Source organism: Nycticebus coucang, chromosome 10 (genome assembly GCF_027406575.1).
Source record: "Nycticebus coucang isolate mNycCou1 chromosome 10, mNycCou1.pri, whole genome shotgun sequence".
NCBI lineage: Eukaryota > Metazoa > Chordata > Mammalia > Primates > Lorisidae > Nycticebus > Nycticebus coucang.
Window position 1 is genome coordinate 77,313,479 of NC_069789.1, and position 17,852 is coordinate 77,331,330.

At 36.5% G+C, this 17,852-nt stretch overlaps 1 protein-coding gene across 2 annotated transcripts in view; it reads left to right on the top strand.

Annotated features, from left to right (window-relative positions):
- The window catches only part of EDEM3 (ER degradation enhancing alpha-mannosidase like protein 3), an 80,467-nt gene that overhangs the window by 52,591 nt on the left and 10,024 nt on the right, over nt 1-17,852 (top strand). The window contains exons 16-19 of one of the 2 annotated variants that reach the window (XM_053606833.1): nt 628-784; nt 2,690-2,881; nt 4,242-4,407; nt 7,963-8,148. In XM_053606833.1, coding sequence (XP_053462808.1) covers nt 628-784; nt 2,690-2,881; nt 4,242-4,407; nt 7,963-8,148 — 701 coding nt within the window. The remainder of the gene's footprint in view (nt 1-627; nt 785-2,689; nt 2,882-4,241; nt 4,408-7,962; nt 8,149-17,852) is intronic. The other variant, XM_053606834.1, reaches the window with a different exon arrangement.

Consider the following 17,852-nt stretch of genomic DNA (forward strand, 5'->3'; position numbering starts at 1 on the left):
TAGCTCATTTATTTTTCTACGAATAGTTTCTTCAAATATTTCCATATCTTGTACAGCTAGAAAATATTTTCATTATGTCTATAGTTTCTGTGTCATGCAAATATAGGGGTTTTCTGTTTTGTTTGATTTTTATTTTTTGAGGGAGTACTTATTCTTTGTTGTTAAATGAAAACATTTTTGACCTAATGAGTTTATTTTCTTCTAAATAGTTAATTTAGAAAGGCCATTGCAGAAAAATTTATAAAATATTTTTATGTGAGCATTAATTTATATTGATATAAGTATTGTTTTGCTTTTAAAATATTGGGAGAAAACTCTGTGTTTTTAGAGGAAAACATCACTAGTTATAAATGCCCAAGCAAATCAAAATCTATTCTGTACCTTCAAATAGTTATAATGCTGTTGACTCATATTGCTTTACATAGATGATATACATGCTTTTCTAATTGGAAAATATACTATTCGAAAGCTATGCTGCTTATTAATGGCATAACTTTCCAGTTATTTCAGTTTCATTTGTTCCAAAACTAGCAGTTTTGTACATATCTAACATTGTTTTTAATTGGCTTGTGTTTTTTGACAATTCTGATTTGTAATTTTTTAAGCCTTGCCTGTAATTACTTTTAGCAGAGAGGAGAGTTTCAGGAGTGGAGCTAAACCCCCTCTGAGAGCCAGAGATTTCATGGCCACTAACCCTGAGCATTTAGAAATCCTGAAGAAGATGGGGGTGAGTTTGATTCACCTCAAAGATGGGAGAGTCCAGTTGGTCCAACATGCAATCCAAGTAAGACATTGCTATACTAATTAGATACCATCTCTTCTCTGCTTTCTTTGATCTCGTTACCTTTAATAAGACAATGGCATTTCACTTTTTTAAAACTTTACATTATTTAAAGCTAGAGAATCAGAATTTTAGGACTTGGAAGTATCTTGGAAAGTCATCTAATTCAACTCCTTTATCATATAAATCAAGTCAGAGATAGATTGAGTAATTTTCTTAAGTTAATATGTTCAATTGTAGGCCTCAAATCTAAGGTTTCTGTTTATCAGTCCATTATCTTTCCACTATTTTATTTAGAGCATAACTTTAAAAGGTAATAATTAGTTTTAATATTTACATCTGTTTTCTATTATTTTAATTTCTAAAGAGCTGTTGAATCTTAAGTATTTTATTCATCATAGGCATTTGTGCCGAGGAAAGATAACTTTTTGGGAAATTTTTATTTATTTTTACTTTAAAAGTTTTTAATAACATGTAGTCTTTCATTTATGTACCTTATTAGCATACTTATTCTCAGAAAACTACATAGTTCACTCAAATTTAACCTTCCCGTGATTTCAGTATACCTTCAAATTTATATTCACATATCTCATCCATATTTTTGCCACACCTATCCTTTTAAAAATGTATTGTTCCTTTTTCCTTGTGTTTTACTCACCCTCACTTACTGGTAGGGAGAATGACATCTCTTATGACATTGCTTTTACTTAGGCCACTAAAGACAATTGCTACCAAGTGGCCCCTCAATTCTTACATGATCTAACTTTTCTGTGACTGTTGACTGATTCCTTCTTAAAACATTTTTCTTTCTTGGCTTCCATGGCATTTCAGCAATATAGTTCTGTTATACTTCTCTATTCATTGTTCCAGAGATTCCTTTGTAGCTCTCCTTTTCTCTGTATACTCTTCAACAGTCTCACCTATTTCCACAAGCTCAGCTATCATCTTTGTACATACAGCTTCCTAAATATATCTAAGTACCTGTGATTCCTAAGTTTAATCCTAAACCCAGTGTTAATCTACCTGTTGTATGTTTCTGCATCTCAATCTTAATCTGTCCAAACTTGCATTCTCTCTTCCTTCTTTACTCTCTTCCTGCCCATACCTCAACTCTTCTTTCCTTCTTTTGTTTTCTATGTCAGTAAACCCTATCATAATTCTCTAAGTTATCAAAGCTAGAAATTTCATCTTCCTTCATCCTCTGACTTCCACTCCTATTGGTTTTTCTTGCAATGTGTCAAGACTCTTTTATTATAGTCAGACATTCTTCAGCTTTTCCTGTTAAGACTCAATTCAACTGTCATTCTAAATCTTTCCCAGATACACACAGCAGAGCCGATTCTTCCTTGTCTGTGTTCATATTCCACTTTTCCAATTGAGAAATTTTATCTTAGCTAATTTTACAAGTTTCTCCTTTAGACACAGACTCCTTAAGGACTGTCTCTCCAGTGCCTAGGCAAGTGCTGGGCTAGAATTAAGTGCCCAGTACATGTTTTGAATCAAAATCGAATGTGCTTGTTAGTTCCCCATTTTAAGTAGTGGAAGTATGGTCAGGTATGAAGTTTATTTCTTTACAGGGAAAGCTGGTGGGAAAATAAGCAAAGCAGACATTAGAGTATTTGATAGATGTCCAGTTTTCACTCTGCATCAAAAGTCGATTATAGAATAATTATCAGATTATTCTAAAAAGTGAGAGCAACATCTGTAAAAATAACAGGTAAATTATTTTCAGAAAGTATAATTCTGCAAGAAATATTTTTGAGGACAAGAAAACCATAAATATCGGTGACCTAAATTGAAAGGCAGAATTTTAGAGTGGGAGATTATAGTGCTTTGTATTTAGGAAATCAGAAAAGCTGGTGGAATTTTCCAGAAAGGAAGGATGAAATGAATCTGTTTCTTTCATAGGCTGCTAGTTCAATTGATGCTGAAGATGGGTTGAGGTTCATGCAGGAGATGATTGAATTGTCAAGTCAGCAACAAAAAGAACAGCAGCTACCTCCACGAGCTGTACAAATTGTTTCCCACCCATTTTTTGGCAGGGTAGTACTGACTGCTGGACCAGCCCAGTTTGGGCTGGATCTGTCTAAACATAAAGAGGTATGCACATTTAAAATATGCTTGTTGAAATTGAATTTAAAATAATAAGTATTGTCTAATTTCTTAGTCTCTTTTCTAATTTAGTAGTATTAATTTATTTAAAAACCCCCAGTATTCAGTCTCTCAGATTTAAGTAAAGTAAAAGCATATCTTGAAAATTTTGAGTCATAGTTTATATATATATATATATAGTGCTTATAGGATTTTGATTAAAATTTTGTTTTGATTCTATCCAATTTCATGATCTCTGTTATAGTTTAGTAACTTTATCTAAAATGGTTTTCAAGCTTTCTAACCAACCAGTAGAACCTTTTTTTTGAACAAAACTCTAACTCAGGAACTCAGTGTAGAAAAGAGCTAAAAGCAGTGTGTTCTGGCCCAAGCGACTGTATAGACAGTCTGGGACCCTGAGGTTGCACTGAGCAAACTTTGAAGACCACTAAGCTAGTAGGTCCTCTTAGTTACAACACAGGAAACAAAGACCTGCACGGGTGAACAACTCACAGGTTCATCTCACTATCTGATTGAAGAGCTGAGACCAGAGTCCAAGTGTCCCCACATTCTAAAACCTGTGTTCTTTCCTTAGTATTACTCCCAATTTAGACTTTTGTATAATGTATATGTAAGTTTATAGATTAATTCATTCAACAACTATATCTTGAGTGCCTACTATATTCTAGGAACTAATTGCTTCTGGGCCTTTAGGCTAAGATCAAGTATATATTCTAGAGTACCACTTGCTATACATGCATAACAGTTTACAAAACCAGTGAAGATCCATGCCCTCATGGAATTTACATTTTAAGAGAGTGAAAGATGCTAAACATTTTTATACTAATAGCTTAAAAAAATAAATTCTTCAGTGGATTTAATTTTTCTGGGAAAAAGAAGTGCTTCCAGATTCATGCACACTAAATATATTATTTTTCCTTCTTTCAGAAAGTTTTCGAGTTACCAGTGATGGTTTAAAAATGGTTCCCAGCTGTCATGAATCTGCTTATAGGTCCCAGCTTTGCCACTGACTAACATTGTAACTAAGAGAAAATTATGTTACCTGAATCTCAGTTTCCCTATATGTTACTGGAAATGCTATTGTATTGTTTTGCTCAGGGTCATTATAAAGATCAAATTTAATAATTTATGTAAAAATGCTATGTAAACTGCAAAGCATAATAGAAATATTGGTTGAGTTCTGTGATATGCAAAATGTTTAAAACAAAAATTTGTGCTAACTATACAGTAATGTTATAATTAGGAAAAAAATGAATTCTGGTTCTCAAAAACTCTAGATATTGAAGGATAATGACTAGATTGCAATTTGAGAAGATTAAAGTATTTAAGTTACTTTTCTTTCTGACAGACAAGAGGATTTGTTGCAAGCAGTAAACCATATAATGGTTGTTCAGAGCTTTCTAACCCTGAGGCCGTGATGGGAAAAATTGCGCTGGTACAAAGAGGGCAGTGCATGTTTGCAGAAAAGGCACGCAATATCCAGAATGCCGGAGCCATTGGTGGCATTGTTATTGGTAAGTAATCCTTCATATCCTTGTGTTGATGAGGATGAGATAAGTTTTAGGATTTTTCTATTTTTTTAAATTTTATCAAAGAGTTTGTCATATTATTTTTACTTCACCTAGACAACATAAAGGATAGGTAATCTGGTGACTCTTAATAACTTCTGTATTTCTGCTATCTTTTTGGAAAGCCTAGATTCGGCTTTCTGTATATTAATGTCAGTGAAAATACTTGGGGTCAAGTATGAGGGTGGGATAGGAGTGAGTGGTAAAAACACCCAGTACCACAGATAAGAAAATGTTCCCATGAGATCCAGAACCTTTACAAGAGGGACTCTACCTAACAAATGCAAACATTGTAACCTAGTTGTTTGTACCCTCAAGTTAATGTGAAGTTAAAAAAAACAACAACAAAGAAAATCTCCCAAGGGCAAGAATTGCAAGTTGCCTTGGGGAGCCATTGGAAATTTCCATTCCTTTGCAGAAATGCAGGCTTTGGATTCAGACACATGAGGGTACATACAGTTCCTGGCGTAACCACAAAATTGCAGTGTAACATTGGCCCAACTTCAGTTTTTTAATCTGTTTATTTAGTAGAATATGTTTTGAGCTTCAATGAAAACAGTAAATAATTACGTTTTAGGTGACTATAAAGTTTAAAGATAATATATAAAATTTCTTGGCCTAATAACAGACATAGATATCAGTACATACTATAGTATTATTTATAGTATTGCCAACAGATTTTTATCCCTTTGGGTTTTTTTCCACTGAAATTGCATATTACCAACTTTATATCATTTTATCCATATATTTCATCTGGTGGGCTTTGCATTTTATATTTCATAGAAAATCACTTATATTACAACAAGCATGACTACCATGGCAAATACAATTTTTTCTCTATATTAAAGTACATAGTTAAGAGCTGGATGACCTGGGGTCATACCCTAATTGTGAGTTCTTCTGTATATCTTCTCTCACAAGGAAAATAATTATTGATTTATTTGTTTAATTCTCCTAATTAGGATTTTTTTTCTATCCGGTATAAATAAAAAAATTATTTCAGTGAAAAATTGTTCATTATTCCTTTTGCTTATTCCATATGGGCATTCTAATGTTGATTTAATTAATGTATAAATTTCATTAGTTAAGAATGTATTAGGAGAAATTTTGTTTAGCAACCTAAATCAGCAGTTGGAAAATGTAGACTATAGGTCAAATCAAGTTCATTGCCTGTTTTTGTAAAGTGTTATTGGGACCCAGCCATGCTGATTTGTGTATTGTCTAAGATTGCTTTCTACTACATTAGTGGAGTTGAGTGATTGCAATGGAGAACTGCAAAGTCTGAAATGTTCACTATATAGCCAGTTACAGAAAAAGTTTGCTGACCCTTGATTTAAGTCATTCTCTTTATTCTTAGTTATTTCCCACGTCTTCTTTTTATTGAAGAATTTAATATCTTACCATCACTGTTGTTTTGAACATCTCTACTTACCAGGACTTCAAAATAGAAATAAAAGTATAAAAAACAAAGTGTGGAACATATGCATCAATATTTTTTAAATCTCAGATTAATATGTGGGTATAAGCAATTAGGTTACATTGTTTGCATTTGTTAAGTCCAACCTATAGTACAGTCCTGCATCAGTATCTTTTAAAAATACTTTCTTGGTGTAATATTTTAGATTTTCTCTATTTTTCAGTGAAGTCTAATTCTCAGGGTATATTCTGTAGCATGCAGGGATTGTTATGTCAACCACAGTTTTCTTTGGTAGCTATTAGTTCCAGAATTCTTTGCTGGGTTTTATGGATAAATAATTAAGAGACAATGATCCTTGTTCTCAGAAAATTTAATTTTTATTTATTTATTTTTTTAAATTTATTTATTTTTATTGTTAAATCATAGCTGTGTACATTAGTGCAATCAAGGGGTACAATGTGCAGGTTTCATATACAATCTGAAATATTCTCATCAAACTTTAAACACTTTTTTGTGTTGTGACTTCTTTATCCTAAATTTTTTACTTCTGACAATTTTTTATTTTTCCCGGTTTTAATTGTATATAAATGAGTGAATTAGGATGTAGTTGTTTTTTATTTCAAGGACTAGAATTAAAAATTATCTTAGTGATCAGGAGATAATTTCCTTAAGTTGGTTTAAGAAGGGAGATTTGTTCACTACATGAAAAAGAATTAGTTTCATTTGAATCCAAGAGTAACAAATACAACTGGGATTCACCAGAAGGTAAAAATGGTAACTAAAAATCATCAGGAACCTAACCAGGAAGCTAACATCTTTTACATTTTTCTCTCTTTCTGTATCCCCCTGACTCTCTCCTCTATTTTTCTTTGCAATTCTGCCTCATTCTCCAGCTTCTCACCATCCTGCTCCCTCTTTGTTAATTATTCCAATATGGCCTTTCTAAATTGCATCTCAGACCTAAGTTTGTGTCACTTAAGTGGACTACTACTCACTGCTGACTGAAGCAGTCTTTCTGTGTGCCAGTTCTAGGTTCCCCAGAGAGACTTAGGGTCACACAGCCATCCTTAATTAGTTATTACTAAGAGGATGGGTTCTCTTCAGTAGTTTGCAGGGCCTATGAGAGCAAGTACTCTTGAGACGGGATGGGTGGGGTTTTTGTTTGTTTGTTTGTTTTTGAAGCAGAGTCTCACTTATTAACCCTCAGTAGAGTGTCATGGTGTCACAGCTCCCAGCAACCTCAAACTCCTTGGGCTTAGGCAATTCTCTTACCTCAGCCTCCCGAGTAGTTGGGACCACAGGTGCCCGTCACAACGCCTGGCTATTTTTTTGTTGCAGTTTGGCCAGAGCTGGGTTTGAACCCACCACCCTCGGTATATGGGGCCAGCACCCTACCCACTGAGCCATAGGCACTGCCCCTGATGGGTGGTTTCTTTAGGGAGGCTGGCATATGAGCTCGGAGGTGAACCTAAGTGGCATCTGAAGTAAAACAGAGTATTACTAGTGCTATTTTTAGTAAATAGTGCTACTTCTACTATTTAACCATGGTAAAACAGCAATACTGTTTACTTCAGTTTGTAGAGGAAAAACCAACTGTGTTAATAACTGTTCTTTGTGTGCGTTATATTAAAGAACTATCAGTTGATAAAACAATAATGCCATTAGAAGAAAATTTAAACAACAGAAATTAATTCATGGTTTTATTGCTGTAATCTAAGTCATTGAATTTTTCAATGTCTAGGCTTTTTTAAATAAGCATATGAAATTTTTATGGACAGTTTTGTTTTCTGTATTTTCCTATATTACTATATCATTCTGTTTTTGTGTGTATTCCATCGAGTAGCTAATTATAGTTAGAAATAACACACTCATAAACCTCTTTGTTCATAGGGCTTTTTGCTAGTTTTGGATTATTTTCTTAGGAGTAAATTTTTAGGGTAATGGGTCCAAAATTATGTTTATTTTTATAGTTCTTGATGCATAAAATTAATTTTATCAACAAGTTAAAAAATAGTAACAATTGTTAGGGAGATCTTTGTAATGGATGGATGTTTTGATGTTTGCTGTATTCATTTTCTGGCTAGATGATAATGAGGGGAGCAGCAGTGATACTGCCCCTCTGTTCCAGATGGCAGGTGATGGGAAGGATACAGATGACATCAAGATCCCCATGCTGTTCTTATTCAGCAAAGAAGGAAGCATCATACTGGATGCCATCCGGGAGTATGAAGAGGTAGAAGTGCTCCTTTCTGATAAAGCAAAAGATCGAGGTAAGTGTAGGAGCCATTTGTTTTCTATACAGCTTAGCATTAATTTTACTAGTTTGATAATAACAAAATGAGTCACAAAACAAAACAAAAACCTCTTTTTTTGGGTCCACTAATTAAATAAATAATTTTTTTTTCTTTTTCTTTTTTGAGACAAAGTCTCACTATGGTGTCACAGCCCATAGCAACCTCAAATTCTTGGGCTTAAGTGATTCTCTTGCCTCAGCCTCCCAAGTAGCTGGGATTACAGGCACCCGCCACAACACCTGGCTATTTTGTTGTTGTTGCAGTTGTCATTGTTGTTTAGCTGTCCCAGGCCAGGTTCAAACCCGCCATCACTGGTGTATGTGGCCAGCGCTATAACCACTGTGCTACAGGTGCCTAGTGAAAATAAGTAAAATTTTAAAGAGATGATTTCATTCTAATTCTTGGAAAAAGAAGATAAGATTTCAAAATACATTTTTCTGTTTGGAAATAAGTAAAATATTAATTTTTCTGTGTTTGCTGAGTTAGGATGTATTTAGAATTATGTTTTTATATGTAATTATTAATTTTTGCCATGATTCTGTTTAGTTGGTAAAAATACAGGGTACTACATCTAAAATTTTTTTTTAATTTATTTTTATTTATTTTTTTTATTTTTTTTTTTTGACACGGAGCCGCAAGCTGTCACCCTGGGTAGAGTGCTGTGGCATCACAGCTCACAGCAACCTCCAATTCCTGGGCTCAAGCGAGTCTCCTGCCTCCACCTCCCGAGTAGCTGGGACTACAAGCACCTGCCACAATGCCTGGCTATTTTTTGGTTGCAACTGTCATTGTTGTTTGACGGCCCGGGCTGGGTTTGAACCCTCCAGCTCATGTGTATGTGGCTGGCACCTTAGCCCCTTGAGCCACAGGCACCGCGCCTATATCTAAAAATTTTACCATCCAAAAATGTTCACCATTTGACGTCATTGACACTACATAGTATACTTCTTTTATAAGGATTATGAAGAGATTGTATGGAATGTTGTATACAGTATGATAGTAGTTGGTCTCATTGGCCACCAATAATCAAATGACCACTGTCTTGGCAAAGGCAATAGAAATCCAACAGCTTCTCTCCGCTGAGATCTAAGTTTATCACATGGATATTTATAAGTTAAAAGAGTGACAAATAGGTATTTCTGAAGAACAAGATAGCATGTCTTAATTCATGAGGGTAGATAGTCCTCTCTAGGCCAAAATGTTTGTTAATTTGAAAGTTCTTTGAAACTCAGATTGCTATATAAATGCAGGTCTTACTAGTATTCTTTTATAGTTTCATACTTAGGGATAGTGGAGCAATGAGGGTAAAGTGAGCCATCAGACACAGACTGTGAGCTTGCTTGTTGTGAAAGTCTTTCTTATCTGCTAGAGTACAGACAAAGCTTTATTACTCCCATCCACCTTAAATGTACAAAGTCGTTTTCTTTGTACACTGTTGTTATGTTCCCGGGTGTTTGATAGATATGTAGTAAATGAATTCAATTCAGTATAACTTCCAAGTGGGACATCATTTTAACAAAGTTTAGTGATAATCTGATGGTAGCCAGAGTAGTTTCTTGTCGTCTGCTGTTGTTTTTTTCTCTGAGATTCTTTGAAATTTCAACCATTTTAAGAGCAGTGGAGTGAGTAGAATGCATGTGTGTAAGGATGTATAGATGGAAACAGTACAGAATACAAAGGCTTTCTAGTCTTTTTAAATCCTCCTACGTACCTCATTATTTCCTCTGGGCCCTTCTTCTAAACTTAGATCTTCTTTCCTACATATATACACATCAAATATAGGCAAATTATTATTCCATGTAACTCTTTAATGCCTTTGCTTTTTTTCCCCCTATTTTGTGCTACCACTGGAATTTCAGCAGCAATATTAAAAGGTAAAATGATTCCAAGCTACATTATTAATAGTAGTAAGTATTTTGTATTAATTATATATGTGTATATATGTGTTTGTGCATATAACACATACACATACATATATAATTTTGTTTCAGTGGGTACCATGAAATATCTGGTTCAATTAGATTATTTTTATGTCTAGTCAGCTATCTCATAGCAATAATTCTTTCTTGAGCCTATCATAACAAATTCTATTAATTACATTTCCCACATAATAAATGAACCCACCAGTCCATGTCCATATAGAGTCACTTTAACAAAGGCATTGTTATTTTGATATTTATTACTTTCAATCAATTTTTATTTGACTACAGTGTAAAATATTTAAAATACTAGCTTGTTTTAAAAGCTCATTTGTGTGTGGGTAGATGGGGTTAGGACTGTAAGATTATGGTAAATATGTGCTTCCCACACCAGAGAAAGGGTATGAGACATGATCAGTTCTACTAGGAAAAAAAATTCTTGTTGAACATTATTCCCTTAAGGACTTTACAATAAAAAGACATAATTTAAATGATACTTTTAGAAAGTTTTTACAGTCCATACATTTATTGAACTATGATTTTATTGTAGAGTGATTTTTTTTTTTTTTTTTTTTTTTTTTGCAGTTTTGGCTGAGGTCAGACTCGAACCCGCCACCCCTGGTATATGAGGCCAGCGCCCTACTCCTTGAGCCACAGGCACTGCTCTAGAGTGATCTTTTGATAAAAGGTCTTTTAAGCTCAGTCTTTTAGGGTTCGAATCCAGCCTGGGCCTGCCAAACAACAATGATGGCTGCAACCAAAAAAAAGCCGGGAGTTGTGGTGGGCGCAAGAGAATCGCCTGAGCCTAGGAGTTGGAGATTGCTGTGACCTGTGATGCTACGGCACTCTACCCAGGGCGACAGCTTGAGGCTCTGTCTCAAAAAAAAAAAAAAAAAAAGTCTTTTTAAAAACCCCTTTTTAGTGTGGTGCCTGTGGCTCAACGGGTAGGGTGCCGGCCCATATGCCGGAGGTGGCGGGTTCAAATCCAGCCCTGGCCAAAAACTGCAAAAAAAAAAACCAAAAACCCTTTTTGTGTCGTAGCTCTCTTAAAAACTATACAACTGGGTGGTGCCTGTGGCTTAGTGGGTAGAGCGCTGGCCCCGTATACGGAGGGTGGCAGATTCAAGCCCAGCCCTGGCCAAACTGCAACAAAAAATAGCCTGGCGTTGTGGTGGGCACCTGTAGTCCCAGCTCCTCAGGAGGCTGAGGCAAGAAAATCGCCTAAGCCCAAGAGCTGGAGGTTGCTGTGAGCTGTGGGGCGATAAAGTGAGACTCTATCCCTAAAAAAAAAAATTTTTTTAAACTATACAGCTATATTAACTTAATCAGCAACAGATTATAGTATAATTGTTAATATTTATCAACATAACAAAAATAAGTGACAATAGTTTTAAGAAACCAACTGCTTTATTTATTTAGGATACTATCCTAAGACATTAAGGTCTGTAGTGGTTATTTATCATTAATTTCTCCTAGCCCATTGCCATATACCTCAGTGTTTCTCCTCGGCACCAGTATCAGCTAACATGCTTGTTGTACTCCACTGTAGTAAACCTGACTCTCTGAATGCCGGGGATCAGAATCTGAAACTTTAAACAAGCATCCCATGTGGTCTTGATGTGGCTGGTTCCTTAGCTGCACTTGGAGAAATACTGAACACGACCTGATGGCATTCCTTTTCTGTCTTCCAGCTATGTGTCTGGCCATATATTTCATTTTTCTGAAATTACAGTGTGTAAAGGTACTTAATTATTCCAACCCTGTATCCATAAACAGAAGGCAATGTGTTATTACCTTTAGCTCCAAATTGAATGGTTTATAATTAAGAATGAATTTTCTTTTCTCAACAGTATTTCTCAAGGGGAAATAAAAAATCCACATTTTTAAGTCTCAGTACATTGTCATGCTTTCCATTTAGAGTGTAGGCTTATGGCATGATAGCCAAATATTTTCAGGGCTTTTCCTCTATTTGTATCTAACTAGTAAAGAGACAGAGAAAATAGGAGAAAGGAAACGAAAAAAAGGTCCCATTCTTTGACCTGCTCCTGATTTAAGTTAGGCAGTGTCATTTTCCTGAGATTGACCTTCACTGAACTTGACTGGTATGAATCTCTTTTGGAGGTGAACTGTAGAACTTAGGTTGCTGTTTAGAAGGGTTCCAAGGAGAAAAACCTAATATATATGCAGGTGAATTCTTTGCCTGGAGAGGAACGTATGAAACATTCTTGAAAGCAAAATTAATTCTTAACCTACCCTCTTCATCTAAGCTAGGTTTTCTCAAGCATTTTTGGATTTACACATCTCTTTTCTCTTTCTAGAAATGCCTTATCAGTCCCTATGTCTATACTCATAGCCCTTTTCTTCTCTGAGAACATTTAGCCGTCCTAAATTTCAAATACCGCCTTCTTTGTGAATTTTTCTCTTATTCTCCTAGGGAAATTTTAAGGGTGTCTTTTAAGTATAGTTCTATGATTTTTTCTGTTTGTTTTAGAAGGAGGCTCACTCTGTCACCCTGAGCAGAGTATAGTGGCATCATCATAGCTCACTGCACCCTCAAACTCCTGGGCCCAGGCAGTTGTCTTACCTGCTTATTGTCCTACCTCAGCCTGTTGAGTAGCTGAGACCAAAGTTGCGCACCACAATGTATGGGTAATTTTTCTATTTTTAGTAGAGACGAGGTTTTACTCTTTTTCCAGATGGTCTGGAACTCCTGACTTCAAGTGATTCTCCTCTTTTGGCCTCCCAGAGCACTAGAATTAGCCACTTCTATGATATTTACTTTATATTGTACAATTCTTTCTTTTTTTTTTTTTTGAGACAGAGTCTCATTATGTCGCCCTTGGTAGAGTGCTGTGACATCACAGCTCACAGCAACCTCAAACTCTTGGGCTTAAGTGATTCTCTTGCCTCATTCTTCCAAGTAGCTGGGACTACAGGTGCCTGTCACAATGCCCGGCTATTTTTGTTGTAGTTGTCACCATTGTTTGGCAGGCCCAGGCCCGGTTTGAACCTGCCAGCCCTGGTGTATATGGCTGGCACCCTAGCTGCTGAACTGTAGGCGCTGAGCCTATATTGTATGATTCTTTTTTTTTTTTTTTTTTAATTTTAATTATTTTTTGTTGTTGTTTTTGAGATAGAGTTTCACTATGTCACCCTTGGTAGAGTGGGTAGCATCATAGCTTACAGAAACCTCAAACTTTTTGGCTGAAGTGATTCTCTTGCCTCCGCCTCCCAAGTAGCTGGGATTACAGGCGCCCATCACAAAGCCCAGCTTTTGTTGTTGTTGTAGTTGTCATTGTTGTTTGGCAGGCTCAGGCTGGTTTCGAACCCACCAGCCCCAGTGTATGTGGCTGGATCCCTAGCCTCTGAGCTTATATTGTATGATTGTTTATCTGCTTTTTATCTCTATATTCACTGCTCTGAGTAAACACTGAGTATACAGATGGATGAGTGAATGAATGATTATAGAACATCTCATCTCTACATCTTTGCCAAGCCTTTGCCTTTTATTATTAAAACTTACTGATTTTTAGGCCAGGCATGGTGGCTCACACCTGTAATCCTAGCACTCTGTGAGGCCAAGGTAGTGGATTGTCCTGAGCTTACATGTTCAAGACCAGCTTGAGTAAGAGCGAGACCCCAGGGGGCGGCGCCTGTGGCTCAGTCGGTAGGGTGCCGGCCCCATATACCGAGGGTGGCGGGTTCAAACCCGGCCCCAGCCAAACTGCAACCAAAAAATAGCTGGGCGTTGTGGCGGGCGCCTGTAGTCCCGGCTACTCGGGAGGCTGAGGCAAGAGAATCGCTTAAGCCCAGGAGTTGGAGGTTGCTGTGAGCTATATGAGGCCACGGCACTCTACCGAGGGCCATAAAGTGAAACTCTGTCTCTACAAAAAAATAAAAAAAAAAAAAAAGAGCGAGACCCCATCTCTAAAAATAGCTGGGCATTATGGCAGTTACCTGTAGTCCTAGCTACTTGGGAGGCTGAGGCCGAGAATCACTTGAGCCCAAGAGCTGCACATTGCTGTGAGCTATGATGCTGCAGCACTCTATGGAGGGTGACAAAGTTGGACCCTGTCTCCAAAAAAAAAAACTTATTTTCTTTTCTTTGCATCTTGAGATTTTTCTCCATTCTTTCTTTGCTTCCTGTGTTTCTGATAGACCATTCCTAAATTAAATTTAATGGTCATTATGCTGTTAAGACTATAATCTCACATACTGGTGAAAATAGGCACCTTAGAATGAAGATTTGTAGCAATGTGGCAGACTGCAACTCCTTTCTTTTTGTACATTTCTTTTTTTTTTTTTTGAGACAGAGCCTCAAGCTATTGCCCTGGGTAGAGTGCTGTGGCATCATAGCTCACAGCAACCTCCAACTCCTGGGCTCAAGCGAGTCTCCTGTCTCCACCTCCCAAGTAGCTGGGACTACAGGCACCCGCCACAACACCCAGCTATTTTTTGGTTCCAGCCGTCATTGTTTGGCGGGCCCGGGCTGGATTCGAACCTGCCAGCTCAGGTGTATGTGGCTGGCGCCTTAGCTGCTTGAGCCACAGGCACCAAGCCTTTTTGTACGTTTCTTACTGCCACTTTTAATTTCCCAATTGCTGCCTTTATTTCTTGTTCTGTTGTCCCTTAGCCTGTGCAAATCAAAATACTCTCTTCTATGGTTATCTTCTTCAAAATCCTCTCTCTCTGTACATATATGTGCGCGTGTGCATGTGTGTATATATACAAGGTGGACATAAAGTGCATGTACAATTTAAAATGGTTTAACATAGTAAATTGCACATGAACTTATATAGGTTGAGATGTCAGATACACACACACATACATAGAGGGAGAGCTCTCTCTGTATGTGCATTTGAATTTAGTTGGACCCTAATGACTTTCCTGTGGTGACTCATTGAATGATTATTGCTAAAAAGTTTATATTTTTAGTTAAAAAAATAAACTTTTATGGTAACAAATTAGGTGATTCAGGGATATATATTAAGAGTTTTAAAATAGTCTCTCATCTTTCTAAGATCACCAGCAATGTTAACATTGGTATGTAATCTTTCTTTAAAAATTTTTTTTATTGGGTGGGGCCTGTGGCTCAGTGAGTAGGGCACCGGCCCCATATGCCGAGGGTGGTGGGTTCAAACCCAGCCCCAGCTAAACTGCAATAAAAAAATAGCCGGGCGTTGTGGCGGGCGCCTGTGGTCCCAGCTGCTCGGGAGGCTGAGGCAAGAGAATCGCGTAAGCCCAAGAGTTGGAGGTTGCTGTGAACTGTGTGACGCCACGGCACTCTACCCGAGGGGGGTACAGTGAGACTCTGTCTCTACAAAAAAAAAAAAAAAAAAAAAAATTTTATTAAATCATAGCTGTGTACATTAATGCAATCATGGGGTGCAAATATGCCATTTGAAATATTTTCATCAAACTGGTTAACATAGCCTTCACCACATTTTCTTAGTTATTGTGTTAAGACATTTATACTCTACACTTAGTAAATTTAACATGTACCCTTATAAAATGTACCATAGGTATGGTCCCACCAATTACCCTCCCTCCACCCATCCTCTCCCCTCCCTCCCCCTCTTCTTGCTCTATAGTTGGGTTATAGCTTTCATATGAAAGCTATAAATTGGTTTGATAGTAGGGCTGAGTACATTGGATACTTTTTCTTCCATTCTTGAGATGCTTTGCTAAGAAGAATATGTTCCAACTCCATCCATGTAAACATGAAAGAGGTAAAGTCTCCATCTTTCTTTAAGGCTGCATAATATTCCATGGTATACATGTACCACAATTTGCTAGTCCATTCATGGGTCGATGGGCACTTGGGCTTCTTCCATGACTTAGCAATTATGAATTGGGCTGCAATAAAAATTCTGGAACAGATGTCTTTGTTATATTGTGATTTTGGGTCTTCTGGGTATATACCTAGTAGAGGAATTACAGGATCGAATGGCAGGTCTATTTTTAGGTCCCTAGGTATTCTCCAAACATCCTTCCAGAAGGAACGTATTAGTGTGCATTCCCACCAGCAGTGTAGAAGTGTTCCCTTTTCTCCACGCCTACATCTCTGGTTTTGGGATTTTGTGATGTGGGCTAATCTTATTGGAGTTAGATGATATCTCAAAGTGGTTTCAATTTGCATTTCTCTGATGATTAAGGATGATGAGCATTTTTTCATGTATCTGTAGGCCATGTGCCTGTCTTTTCAGAGAAATTTCTCTTCAAGTCCCTTGCCCGCCCTCAGATGGGATCACTTACTCTTTTCTTGCTAATACGTTTGAGTTCTCTGTGGATTCTAAACCTTTGTCAGAGACATACCTGCAAATATCCTCTCCCATTCTGAGGGCTGTCTGCTTGCTTTACTTACTGTATTTTTGGCTGTGCAGAAGTTTTTTAGTTTGATCAGATCCCAGTAATGTATTTTTGGTGTTGCTTCAATTGCTGGTGGTGGGGTGGGGGGTCCTCCTCATAAAATATTCACCCACACCGATTTCTTCAAGTGTTTTCCTTGCACTTTCTTCTAGTATTTTTATAGTTTCATATCTTGGTATGTAATCTCTAATGTTTTTCTTTGTGCTTTATGTATTTCCAAATTACATATTCTTTCTTTTTCTTTTCACAACATGGGATATGCTGTATGTGTATCATTCAGTAACTTGCCTTGTGGTTAAACTTACATTAAGAGCATTCTTTCAAGCTAGTAGGATAGCATAACTTATTCTTTTAAAAGCTCTATTACATTTTATAGTATGATGGTACTATAATTTATTTAACCATTTACTATTAGGCATCCAAATTATTTCTAGGTTTTTTTGTTTTGTCACTATATACAGTGGTATAAGAAACATTCCTATACATTGTTTCTTATACATAGATACTTCTATTTTTATAAAATTTTGAGATTTACTAAAATGAAATGCTGGCAAAAAGGATATGGGTCTTTTTAATAGATATCACAAGTTGCATTTCAAAAAAGGTTATTAGCAATTCATATTTCTTTCAGCAAGATATGAGAGTACCTATTTCTCCCTAATTTTAGTCACCATATTTTCCTTTTATAGGCCTAATTTTGTTTGCTTTTCTCTTTTTTGTATAGCCTGTTCAAAATATGCTTTTCCCTCTTTAAATGATGTTGTCTCTTTTCTAGATAATTCACAGGACCTCTCCGTTTTTGTGTGTGGGTGCATTTCTTTTCCTGTATTTACACATGCAAATATAAATAAATAGAGGTCCTATAAATAATCTAGAAGACACACGCATATAAAAACAGATAGCATATATATACTCTTTCTCCAGCATAGCATCTTTTAATTTGTTTATATGACTTTCTTCTAACATTTTTATGTAATCAGAAATATTATTAATTCCTTTAAGGCTCCTAGGTTTCCTGTCTAGCTTCAGAAGATCACTTTATTCTATTTTTATGTATTTTCTAAATTTTATACTGGAATTTTTATCTTTTTTTTTTTTTTTTTGTCTTTAACTCATGAATTTATTTTTTGTTTTTTATTTTTTTATTTTTTATTGTTGGGGATTCATTGAGGGTACAATAAGCCAGTGATTACACTGATTGCATTTTTTAGGTAAAGTCCCTCTTGCAATAGTGTCTTACCCTCAGAAGGTGTGACACACACCAAGGCCTCACCCCCCTCCCTCCTTCCCTCTCTCTGCTCTTCTTTTCCCCACCCCTCCCTCCTTCTTTCTCTCTCTACTCTCCCCTTTCCCCACCCTCACCATGACCTTAATTGTCATTAATTGTCCTCA